Source organism: Cinclus cinclus, chromosome 6 (assembly GCF_963662255.1).
Source record: "Cinclus cinclus chromosome 6, bCinCin1.1, whole genome shotgun sequence".
In the NCBI taxonomy this organism is placed as follows: Eukaryota; Metazoa; Chordata; class Aves; order Passeriformes; family Cinclidae; genus Cinclus; species Cinclus cinclus.
Genome location: NC_085051.1, coordinates 26,942,690 through 26,955,588, shown reverse-complemented (window position 1 = coordinate 26,955,588; position 12,899 = coordinate 26,942,690). Strand labels below are relative to the sequence as shown.

At 34.9% G+C, this 12,899-nt stretch overlaps 1 protein-coding gene across 3 annotated transcripts in view; it reads left to right on the top strand.

The window, feature by feature from the left end:
* UBR1 (ubiquitin protein ligase E3 component n-recognin 1) overlaps positions 1–12,899 on the top strand; it is a 59,829-nt gene that overhangs the window by 33,352 nt on the left and 13,578 nt on the right. For all 3 annotated transcript variants that reach the window (XM_062495702.1, XM_062495703.1, XM_062495701.1), the window contains exons 27-35: positions 1,224–1,333; positions 1,989–2,078; positions 3,636–3,823; positions 3,940–4,145; positions 6,409–6,502; positions 8,771–8,923; positions 9,357–9,454; positions 10,054–10,147; positions 11,352–11,500. In XM_062495702.1, coding sequence (XP_062351686.1) covers positions 1,224–1,333; positions 1,989–2,078; positions 3,636–3,823; positions 3,940–4,145; positions 6,409–6,502; positions 8,771–8,923; positions 9,357–9,454; positions 10,054–10,147; positions 11,352–11,500 — 1,182 coding nt within the window. The remainder of the gene's footprint in view (positions 1–1,223; positions 1,334–1,988; positions 2,079–3,635; positions 3,824–3,939; positions 4,146–6,408; positions 6,503–8,770; positions 8,924–9,356; positions 9,455–10,053; positions 10,148–11,351; positions 11,501–12,899) is intronic.

The window sequence follows — 12,899 nt, the reverse complement described above, 5'->3', positions numbered from 1 at the left end:
ACTATGGTAGTGAAAATAGAAAGAGAACTTAGTGGCTTTTCTTTTTCAAATTTCTGTTGAGCATTTCTTAGTATTACATTCAGGGCTACTGTGTGAGGGTTGGAATCTGCCTCTTCTAAATAAATCTTCCATCTTCTCTAGAAGATGCTTCTTTTGCTTCACTGTGTAAAAATAGATCTTAAAATTCCGTTATCAAGCTAAACATAACTGTCACTTGTGAGATGCAACAGAGATAAGAATTGTGAAGTAAAATCATAGGATCATAGAACTGTTTGTATTGGAAGAGATCTGAGATTATTAAGTCCAAATGTTAGATCAGCATTGCCAAGTGCACCACTAAACCATGTTCCTGATCATCATATCTATGTATCTTTCAAATACCTTCTACAAGAATAAATACATAAGTACTGAAGTCCCTTTATTTAGTTTTTAAAAGATGTTGTGTTAGAAAAGCACTCCCAGTGCACTTTGCTTTTTAATTTTTTCTTACTGTTGAGAAAGGAGAAGTATTATCATACTGAAATTATTTCTGTTTAAGAAGCTTCATGTCAGCCATAGGAATAGAATAAAAGTAGTGATTATAACTAAGAAGGTAGCAAATGCTTTGCTTGCTTTAGTTTTGCATAAAAACTAAAGCCCCAGTTGCACAAAAGTGATGCAAAAGTTATCCATATTTTTGTAGGAAAGCTCTTTTTGAGAAACTGTTTATTAAAAAAAGAAAGTTACTTTTGCAGTATATTTGTCTCCCTACTAAAAATGTAAAATTAATTATGTGTGGCAAGTGCTGCAAAAGAAATATCATTAAAGAGCATGGTCTCCATTTTAAAGCATTCTTGTGTTAGAGAAGAGCCTAGAATGCTATGGACTCTCATCAAGTTGTGAGGAGGGAAATAATTACTGTAACTGCAATCGCTTTTGTGATTAGAAATAAATATGTACACACTAAGCTGTTAGCAAGCATAGGTAAGCTGTAAAGAGCTTTGCTGCTTCCTTCTGAAGTGAAAGGCAATTTTTTTTAAGCAGACATTAAGCAAAATTTTGAAAAAGCAGAAATAATTGATCTACAAAGGGATAAATTATGCTATATATAACTGGAATAACCAGATGAAACTGTACCAGAAATGTAACTGCACAGTTTGTGTTCATGTATGTGTGTTATATAGTTAGCAATATTAAGGCTTTTTTTTCCCTGAAAGCCCTTTTCTATTTTTCACTTTGTAAAGGAATGGGAAGCTCAGCTTTGAATGCTGTGAATGTGTTAATGCTTCTGGAGAAATTGAAGAGAGTTCCCCAGTTAGAGGCACAGAAGGACACAGTCAATTGGATACTCCAGGTAAACAAAGGAGAGATAAGTATGATTTGATTTCAGTAGTGTAGAGAGCTAACATGAAATATGTTATGATTCCTACATATAATTCCTACATATAATCCATTTACAGGTGCAGTGATTTCTTGCGCAATTTAATCTGTTGCAGCTTTGTACTTGCTACTTGTACTTTCAAGTATTGGATCAATTTTTGCTTGGGTAACTCATTCCAGTAACAACATTTTTACACATATTCCTCATATATCTGTTGTAAAATAACAGCAAATAATGAGTAAAACAGTGTTTTGGGAGTCTACATACAGTCTTGGGTGTTTCTGTTATTTAGGAGTATTGAATGGTTTTAACCCATTTGAAAGTATGAAAATAATGTGAAGCAAAATACCAAGAGTTTTAATCCTGTCTATCATAGAATGGATTGATTTGGAAGGGACCTTAAAAATTGGTCTAGCTCCAAGCCCCTGCCATGGGCAGGGACACCTTCCAATAGACCAGATTGCCTACAACCTTATCGAGTCTGCATTTGAACACTTCCCAGCATCCACAAATTCTCTGGGCAGCCTGTTCCAGTATGTACATACTGTAATGTTGGAAATGTATTAATCTATATTGTTGTAAGAGCCAAGTTGCATTTTATTTTTAACATCTAAGTCTCTGTTTTTAGATGTTTGACATGGTGAAGAGACTGAGAGAAAAATCTAGTTTGGCAACAGTAGGAGCTGCATCAGGCTCAGAAGCTACAAAAGGAGATGAGGTAATGATAAAAATAAAGCTTCAGTGGGAAGCCTTGTGTTTAATTTTTTGAATTTTCAATAATATGTCTAAATTTATTCTTGCCTAAAATGATGATTTTTCAAGACTAATTTCTGATATGTTGTCTACAACTAGGATTTAATTTCCGAGAATAGTATTTTTAGCAAGCAAAATTTATTCTAAACATGTTTCATGGAATTATTAGCAGCTAATGTGAGTTTTGTTTGTACTTCCAAGTTAAGTGGAGCAATTGAGGGGGCTGAAGGAAGTAGTTTGTGCTCGTCTTCCCATTTCTTGTCTTTGTGATTTGGCCACCTTTTCTATTATGCTGTCATTGTACAATAATTAGAAATACAAATCCACTTTAAATGGTGTCTTGTAATTTACGTTATCTATCAAGAGGTTAATGTCCTTTGCCCTGATTGCATAAGGACCTGAGCCTTAAGTAATTATTCTGACTGTCAGTCTCTTTGCCCTTCCCTCAAAATATCTTCTGAATCTAGTGGTCAAATGACACAGTGAAATGGAGATTTCAAAGATGACTTGAGTTCCATGGAGTGGTTGTGTTTTCAATTGGCATTCAAACAGAAAAGAAGAATATAATTACCCTTAGCCAGTAAGTGAAGACAGACCAGTTTGCTCCTGCATATTTTGTTTGGCCACAGCTTACTGCCAAGCAATCTTTTGGCTGGTCATTGCATGCCTAGTTCTAAACTTACCACACAGCATATGCTGTGTTTCTTTTTTGAGGTGGGTGTCATATGAGATTTGGTAAGGTATCAAACAAAATGAAAAAGTCAGTAAGATATTAATCTCTTACAGTTCTACTTGTGGGGCAATTTGTTGTTTGATTTCCTAGAAAAGTGATGGTACAGTGAATGGAAACCTTGTGTATAATGTTGTATTTGTCCCTTATGTAATTGGATGGGAAGAGTTAGGTTCTGTATGTTTTAATAAAGTCTACCTGTGGTTTTCAAATTCTTCATTTTTAAAGCATAGAAATATGCTTTATTTATGTTTTTTGAAAATATGATACAAGAGTAAATATGGGAAGAACAATAGTTTTCCAGTGTACCATAAAGAATAATGAGAATACAATACCCAGATGCATAAAATACTGACACATTTATTGTGTCATGGATAGGGAGTTGAAAATAAAATTTTCTTTAATTTCTGTAAGGGAGATACTGAATACTCAGTAGGGTTTCACTTACAGGGAGAATAACAGAACTTTGGAGAAAGCTTTGATGTTCACCTCACAAAAAATTCTTAAGAACAGACAAGTGCCTAATTGAAATGACTTGGCTATTATTGATGTTACCTACTAGTGACCTTTTGTAGACCACAAAAGGCCAGTCTTAGTTAATGATCTTAGTCAACATGTTAAGATTTGAGTTCTATTTATTATTATTTCAGATAGCAGGTAGCTTTTTTCCTCATTAAAGTGTTGTCAGTTAAGTAATTTGATGTCAGTGGTTAGAATGCCTATAATGGGGGAAGTCTTCTGATTTTTTGATGTTCTTAGTTGCCTGTGATTTCTTTATTCTCTTACGGCCAGACACAGAGCACTCAGGATAAAGAGAAAGCTGAGCGGAAGAGAAAGGCAGAAGCAGCGAGGTTGCACCGTCAGAAGATAATGGCCCAGATGTCTGCCTTGCAGAGGAATTTCATTGAAACCCACAAGCTCCTCTATGAAAACACACTGGAGGCCCAGGGGAAAGATGATGCTATTATGGAAGAAGAAAGGTAAGAAAAGCCAGACATACTTTTAGTGTATGACCTTGTTAGATGTCTGGAAGAATTCAGTTCGTTTAGAAAATCCAGCTGATTATTTTATATCTGTGTCACTTCTGGTCATACAGCATCTCTTCAGCAATTGATTGCTCCAGAATCGCTTTGGGTCCCAAACGAGGTCCATCTGTCACTGAGAAAGAAGTTTTGACCTGCATTCTTTGTCAGGAGGAGCAGGAAGTAAAGTTGGAAAGTGCTGCCATGGTATTATCTGCCTGTGTGCAGAAGTCAACTGCCTTAACTCAGAATAGGAGCAGAATTCTTGAACTCTCAGGAGGTATGTGATTTTTCTCCTCTTAGGCTACAAGCAATTCTGTACCTGGAGCTCAAACTCTTTGTACCAACTAAACTCTTTTGTTTTGTCAGGTTGCTAAATTTCTTACTGTACTTAAGAAAAAAGAGTGCAAGCTTTTAAATTGCTTTAAATCCTTGCTTTAAAACTTAAATGAGAAGAATTATGAATATTTAGGTTTGTTGTTGAAGGAAATCAGAAAATGCTTTGGTCTCACAGGATTTAATAAAGCATGTAGATTTTGTGGGAGTAGTTACGTTGGAGAAGAACCATGACTGTTCACAGTTCCTGTTTATTCAAGTACAGCTGCAAATTTTCCCAGTATGGAGGAAGTAAATTAACATAGTCAGAGGCTAACATGCCAACCTGAAAAGGGTTAGGGTGTTTGTTTTGGGTTTTCTTCCCCTTATTTCTTCCCCTTAATTACAGGAGGTAATTAAAACAACAGTATAAAAAATGCAAAAAAATCCAAGCAAGGATCATATGATATAATCTGATGAGTAAAAAAAAAAATTGAATACAAGAAAGTTATACAATCACAAGAGTTAGAATTGTGTCATTGCATATTAGTAGCAGGCAAGCCCAACAGAATTTTTTTGTAAGCAGCAGTTGACTAAACATGATGGGAAGTTTTGGTCTGTTATGTAAGGGAAAGAAGTAAATAAGCACAAGAATAAGTGAGAGTTTAAGTACTCACTGACATTCTTGTTCTCTTTTTGAAAAAAGAAGTTAGTATTTCAAGATAGATGCTGTTACAATTTGTAGTTTAAATTCCTTCTTATTTTCAGATGCGGGGGTGTTTTTTTGTGGTTTGTGGTCAGCTCATAGAGCAAAATGAATGCTGTGTCCTACTTTTTATTGACACTACTATGTAGTAACTAGCTTTAAATTCTGTTTGTGCAATTCATTATTCCTGCTTTAGTTTAGAAGTACACTCTAGATTGATGTCAGAGGAAAGTTCATAATTTTTTCATATTTCTTTAGGGTATTACCCTATTTTTTTTCATGCTTACAAATCCGTACCAAGTTGTTTCACTAATAAGATGTTTCATGTTTTCTTCTCTGGATCATTAACAAGTACTGAATAGTCCTAGGCCTAGGACAAACTCCTACAGAATCCTGCTTGATCCATTTTTCTTATTATCAGCAAACTACTGGTAATGGCATTTTTGAGTCAGTTGTATAGAATTTTTATCTATAAAAATTTTTCCTTTTTTTTCTCTGTGGTACCCTGAAGTAGAGATGAAGCCCTATGCTCTTGTAGTCAGATATACTTGTAAATTTTCTGTAGTGACATGTTGTACTACTGAAATAATTGAATAAAGAAGGGAGTGGAGTTTCTTTTTCTAAAGCTGTTTCTGGGCAAAGTTTGTAGTACTTGCACCCTACTGCATGGTCCTCTGCTGCTCATCAGTCACAAGGAGGCCTGTAAGAATTTTTTTCTTGCAAGATCTAAATAAGTGGAAAAGTACTTGTTCCCACAGAAGTGCACGTAGTGGCAATTCAGTGTTACACCAAGGTTTACTTTCTTACTTCAGTCCCCATTTGACTTAAGGCAGCTTCAGCTGCTATCAAACAGAATTATTATCGGTGCAGTTCAGGTTCCTTTTTTTCTTTCATTTTGTCAGATTCAAGTGTATTTGTTCAAAGTCCTTAACAGTCCCCCAGATCAAACGTGGAGCACTGCTGGTCTTCATTATTATTTAGATATCTTAAAAGTGAAAGTGGGATCCTACTTTGGGTGCACATACAACACGAAGACATCAGTACATTCTTATAATGTTTCTGTTGTTTAGAATTGTGCGTGATTAGTAAAAGACAGATTTGATTTTTTTTTTATTCAGCAGTGCTTTTTTGTTAGTGGTTTGAAAATAGTGGGATTAGTTGGAGAAATTATTCATCCTACTTGTCCTTAGTAGTTTCATTTTCATTTAGAAATAAAGTAAGACATTAAAAGCCTCAGTGACAGTGAATGTAACCACAGATCTGCTCCAGTACAGAAGAACCCTTTTTTCTTTTTATCCAGTTTGAATCTTGGCTTTTTTTTCTTTATATGGAAAAACCTTCAGTAGTTTAAATGGGTACACCTTGTCATTGCTCTGCTGCATGATTGGTCTGGAAAAGTTAGCCAGGTGAGCTTTAATGTGACTCTGCAAACTGTAGGAAAGTAATATCTCAAGGTTCGTGTTCTGTGTATATTGTTGTTCATTTCTGTTCATTCAATAATTTTTCTGCTATGTATTTCTAGATACACTGGATCCTCTCTTCATGCACCCTGACTTACCTTGTGGGACCCACACAGGGAGCTGTGGTCATGTAATGCATGCAGCCTGCTGGCAGAAGTAAGGATGTGTCTTTGCTGCCTTTTAATGGTTTTTAATTTATTTATTTTCCAAATCATCTTAAGAGTATGCTGAAAACAAAGTACAGTAAGTGGATATTTAATTAAAGGAATCAAAACTATTTGTATTCATCTGAAAATGAAATCTGGAACAAAAGATGTTTTGACTTGATGAAGATGATCATCATCTATGACCCAGAGAAGAATCTGTAAGGACTTACTAATTTATGCAAATATAAACAATGGAGTAAAACTAGTCAAGAACAAGAAACCATATTGAGTAGGTTTACTTTTGGCAATAATACTCTGAAAGTCTGTCACCAGGTCAGTATTTCAAGGGTGAAACTGCTCTGTTCCAGTGAGTGTTTAGAAGACATTCTAGCATCTAGAATAGAGTATGAGGAATATGAGTGGTTAAATCTACCAGTATTTGTGTGTGACACCTCCCATATCAGTTAAGAAACTCTTAATGAAAAGTAAAGGTGAAGAATTGATGCAATTACTATAGACTTCACTGGATTTCTGTTGTTTCAGGGACCCACAATTTAGGCCAAGTGTTTTGGATTTGAATGCAACTCAGACATTAAAAGACCAAGATCCCTAGCTTGTAGAATACAATCATCATGCATTTCACTCCACATAGGTCTGACAAGTCTAAACTATATAAGCAGTGTGAAATAATAATAGAAATAATCCCACTGAAGTATTATTAACAGATAGAGTTGGTTCATGTGATTACAAGCTACTCTGATGTACGTTGTAAACAATCTCTTGAGGTTTGTTGTTTGTACTTGTGCCCTTTTACTTTAAAAAATCTTAATGAACTTCTGGTACTTACCTTTCATTTTTCTAGATGTGTGTATAATGCTGGTTTTTTGCAATAAAATGTCAGTACAGAATAAATATGTGCACACACTTAGAATGAAACAGAAGTATGTTCCTTGAGTATAGTACATCTGCTCTTGGCAGATCCATCTGCATTTTCGTGGATTTAAGTAGTGCAACATTGGAGCTCAGTTCCCTTGCTCTTTTTAAGAAAAGTTGACTTACTGTGTGGGTTAATGGGATTAAAATGGACAACAGGCTCTTCACATATGGTATGGCACAGAAGGTTTGAGTGTAGTCTTTTATTTATTACCTAACAGACATTCTAACTTACTAACGTTACTTCAGACTATGCCTGCCATACCTTTCTATGTGCAGCCTAAAAGTGCTGCAAATCCTCCAAAACAGAACAAGTTGAAATGAGTGGAATATCCTTGTAGTTGACATGTATGAGGAAGAGGAGTTGCTTGCAAAACCACAGTTGTGTGAATGTGGGGAAAATAAATGTGTGGGTTTTTGTTTATAAGAAAATAATTCTATATATAGTCTGTATTCATTAGAACTTCTGCAGATGCCCCTGCACATACACTTTCTCTCCTCACATAAATGGGATTTTATTTTATATAAGATGTATGGTTTAAAGGAAAAAAAAAAATCAATCTAGTTATTACCTTGGTGTGGAAGTCAGATAATTTCATCTCTCTCTATGATTCTACGTACTTACTCTGAGCATAAGGACTGAATTTGTATCCAGAGAAGAATATTTAAATGTTTGATCTTTTTGTTTCCATAAATACCAAATGAGACAATAATGAAATTTGAAGGCTTACTGCATCCACCCAGGGGGCAAAAAATTATGATGCAGCTCGTAAAAAGATCGTGGTTGTTTCTTATTTCCTTTTCAGTTTAAAATAGTTGAAGTGTGATATTCTAATATATATTATTCTCCCTTCCTTTTGAAACAAGGCTACAGTTCCATTGTCTAAGTTATGAGGCTCAGTAATTTTGATGAGCAACTGATTAATCATTCATTAAATGTTATCAGTAGCATGTCCTAAAATTCAATAACCATACGTTCAATACCAGTTTCAAATTTACTATGAGTTGCATATGAGAGTTATTAGATACAGTGTTTCACTATGTTGAGATAAGAGGGAAGAATAGAAAAAAATAAGGATTACTTGTCTGTAAAATCTTAATGAAATTTATGAGGCTACTATAAGCAAGGAAAACTTGCCATCATTTTCCCATCAGTGATATACCATGCATTTTTGCATGAATTATTATTTTCACATCCAAGCATGTAGAAGAGTTACAAATCAAAGGAAGAGACTTGTTTGTTGGCTTGGATAAGTGTTTGCTGTGTAATTGCGTTTTGAACCTTTGTGCTCATGTTGTGTTTGTGCCATTCCACTTTCTAGTAATTTCCTTTTTAATGTTGTAGGTACTTTGAAGCAATGCAGCTGAACTTCCGACAACGTCTGCACGTTGAACAGATATTTGACTTGGAGAATGGAGAGTATCTTTGTCCACTTTGCAAATCTCTCTGCAATACTGTGATTCCTATCGTTCCATTGCAGGCTCAGAAAATTAACAGGTGAAATACCAGATTGGATAACCTCTAATTAAAAAAAAAAAAAAAAAAAAAGGAAATACTACTTTGGGGCTGGTCAACCTTTCAAATTTTTGGAAGGAAATCTTGGTTGAGCTTTCTTGTCTGCAAAAAATACTGCATATCTCCTTATTGATTGTTTAGCCAAATATACTTCTTTTGGCAATAAGTCTTTTTTTTTTTTTCTTTATAAAACATTTTTGGGTTGTCTATTCTTTGGAGCTGAAATCAAGTGAGAAAGTACCTAGACCTAGTATTTAGCCTTATACTCCATTTTGTACTGTTTGCTCAAAATTTCTGAAGCCAGTAAAACTGAGCAAATACTGAGTTAATGTGTTTGGATTTAATTATGTCCCCTGCTTTTTAAGTTAAGGTGGTTCTCTGAGTGTTAAAACCTGCTTTCTATTTTTGTTTTCAGTGAGGATGCAGAGGCAGTAGCTCAAATTCTGTCCCTAGCTAGGTGGCTGGAGATTGTTACAGCCAGGATATCAGGCTACAGCGTGAAAAGTGCTAAAGGTTTGTTATCCTTATTTTTAAGCTATTCTGTAAGGATGCATGTCAGTCCATGTTTTAACTAGTACCAGCAGAAAACTTCAAATAAAGAATACATTTTGCTCTCAACCAAGACAGTACCAAATAAAGCTGGGGATAAAAGCTATTGCCCTTTCTGAGTTGATGTCTCGATTCCAGTGCCTCACCAGTTTTCTGGCTCTCACCAGTTTTCTGGCTCTTGTTAAATTATTTCCATCTTCCTGTAGAAAACAAAAATTATGTGCACTTGGAGAGGATGCCAACAGCTAATGCTTGTGGTTAATTAGACTTTTGTATGGACTGTGAGGTAGTGAAAATGAGAGCAACTAAATTATAAAGGACAAAATGAAAGTAGGTTTGAGTATATAGAAAACACAAGGCACAGAGAATCTACTGTTTTGGTGAATAGAGGCAAATGTTACTTAGAAGAGGAATCATGGGATATAATCTGGCTGGGGAGGTGTGTTTGCAATTATTTTCAAATCAGTTTCAAATAAAAAGACTACTCCCTTTTTTTAAACTGCTGTAAAAACTGTAACAGTTTCTTTGCTTTTTAATGTGCCTGTACTTTTTTTTCCTGGGAGGAGAGAAACCAAATCTTCCACCATTCACCAATGAGGGAACAGGGAACTCGGCTTTGGAATTCCATTCCATCCTTAGTTTTGGAGTTCAGTCCTCGTAAGTGCTACGGGAAGGGTTCTCTGCTCTATATTAATTTTCCCTTCAACATCCCAAGTATACTTCAGAATTTTTACTGCAAAATTGCAGTGATTTGGGTTACTTGCTGTGCCTCTAGGCAAGGTATTTATTGTCTGTTTGCCTTAATTTTCCTGCTGCACATCTGTTAAGGCATAGATTTCAGGTGGCTTTGGACACAATGGTGGAATGTGGATCACTTAGGGGAATAGGGCTGTTGAATATTTCTGTTCTAATCTAAATTAAACTCAGTGATGACACTGAGTTTAAGACATCAATTAGTGATCATGTTCCACATTACTGATTGTAACATTTAAGCATGTTCAATTCCAGTGGGCAAAAACATTTGCCCACTAAAACAGAATGGATGGGATCTACCTTCAATTTTTTTTTAGGTCATGCTGTAAGTACTCTGCTACTTCAGACTGACATCATAGTTATACAAAGTACCCACATGTATCTTCTATTTGTACAAAAGATTTTAAAATGTTCTGTTGACAGGAAATTAAATCAAATTTTTTCTTGATAACTGATCTTCATGGGAAAGATTCTGTAGTTTAAACTTAAACAGTGTTGTTTAAGTGTGAACCTGGCTAAACCCCAGATTTTGTGGTACAATTGTTTTGTCCATAAAGATACAGAGAATTAATATGAATGGAATATATTTCTGTTAGAAAGTTCTGTGTATGACTTGGGAAAAAACCCACAAGCCATTAAAACTGCTAAACACTTGTTAGCATAAAACTACATTTACATAAACTAACCTAATGTAATTTGAAAAGAGCTTAAATGCTAAGAAATGTGTAAAACCACACTTGAAATGCCTTCTATTTTTAGCACCTTATTATTTTCACTTCAGGACTTAAAATTACAGTTTCTTACAATGTTTATTTTAATTGCATTTTACTTTGAAATGTTTGCATTTTTCTAATGTGAATTGTAATGTAATACACAGAAATAGTATCTTCCAGCCTAGCAGCTCTTAATCTCTCAATTCAAGGTACTTGCTTATTAGTGAAAACTATGTATCTTCATCTCTGTCCAGACAAAGGGTCTTTGTTTTCAGTGTTTCTTTCAAAAATAACTGTCTTGGTTTGGACATGGACTCTGTTAGTGATGGATTAACCAGTAAGTAATTAACAGTATTAATAATTGAGACTGCAATTTTCTCATCTTGGTTTTGCAGAGCCAAGTACTCAAGCAGTATCAAGGAGATGCTTATTCTCTTTGCCACCACCATTTACAGAGTTGGACTCAAAGTTGCTCCAAATGAATCTGATTCCCGGATTCCTATGATGACCTGGAGCACATGTGCTTTTACCATCCAGTGTATAGGTAAAGCATAATTTCAGCCTATTCCTTCTCATGAATTGAAAGTGCTACAGTTACTTCATTGTTTTATACAATGTGCACAAAAAATACAATGACATTCTATAAAAGTTTTACATACGTATGAGCCATATGTAATAGTATAGCAAAGTAAAGTATATGTAATTTCATATATAGTAACAGAATTATTATCTATAAAGCAATATAAATAATAGGATGTTTTTCTTAGATAGTCACTCATGAAATAAGGTATGGAATGCCAACACCGAGTTTAATTTGAGACTGCAGTTAGTGATCATATTTCCCATTACTAATTGTAATATTAAGTATGTTCAATTAATATCTTCAGGCTGCCAAAGATAATTGACTGGCAGGCATATCCTACACTAAATATCTAATAGCTGTGAAATATGAGACTCCCTGTCTCATTATTTGTTTTCGTCTGTATTCTTAAAGAATTTTCATGGGATTTGTAGAAGAAAGTCTCTTGTATTCTGAAATTGGTAGAAAAAAAGAAATAAAAAACTCACTAGAAAAAGCTACCAAATATTCTCTGCCATGAATCTCTGAATGCAAAAAAGTTACCAGAAAAATGATTTCATTTTTTTGGGGTAATATACCTATTTATCTCATTTCATTTATGTACTGCATACACAATTAAGTTTGTGTAATAAACATGAAGCTTTGGATAAATCTGTAGAGGATTCCAGGCAGGGAAAAAGGCAAGATGGTCTAAAATGCATGATGAAGGGATGGAGAACATAACTGTACACATCCATACATGTGATTTGCCAAGTATTTTATACCAAGTATTACTTGATGAAGCTGTTGAAGTATACGTTTAGTGTACCTTAAATCTCTAGTGGAGTATCAGGAGTTCAGAAAGTTCTTAGGTGGATTGGGAATATTCTGATATGGCAGAAACAGTCACAGAACTGATTGCATCTTTAGTGATGGATTCTATATTTTCAAATAGGTTGAGAAAATACTGGAAGCCACCCAGTTCATTAACATTACTCTACTTAATGCTGTGCAGGTTGGTTTTGTTTGATATATATAAAAAATACTGTTGGCTGTCAAGGAGGAGTTCTCCAACAAGTGCATAAATGCAGTAGCTGTTATCACAGGTGTGATATTGAAGTCCTGTCTTAGTAGAAGATCACTCTGGTACTCTTGAGGAGAAGAGGACAAAGCCAGAGGGACCACTGTGACAGTTTGAGTTATCCTAGGCCACATCACTTCCTTGAATTCATTTTTGTTTGCAAATAGAGTGGACTTCTGTGAAATTGTAAAGCAACCTGCCTGCATAGGTTCAGTGTGCTGGTCTGGAATCTAGTTATAGTGCATTATTAAAACCATTTAATGGGCATGTAGACAAGCTGCCTGACAAGGAACTTTAGAGGAA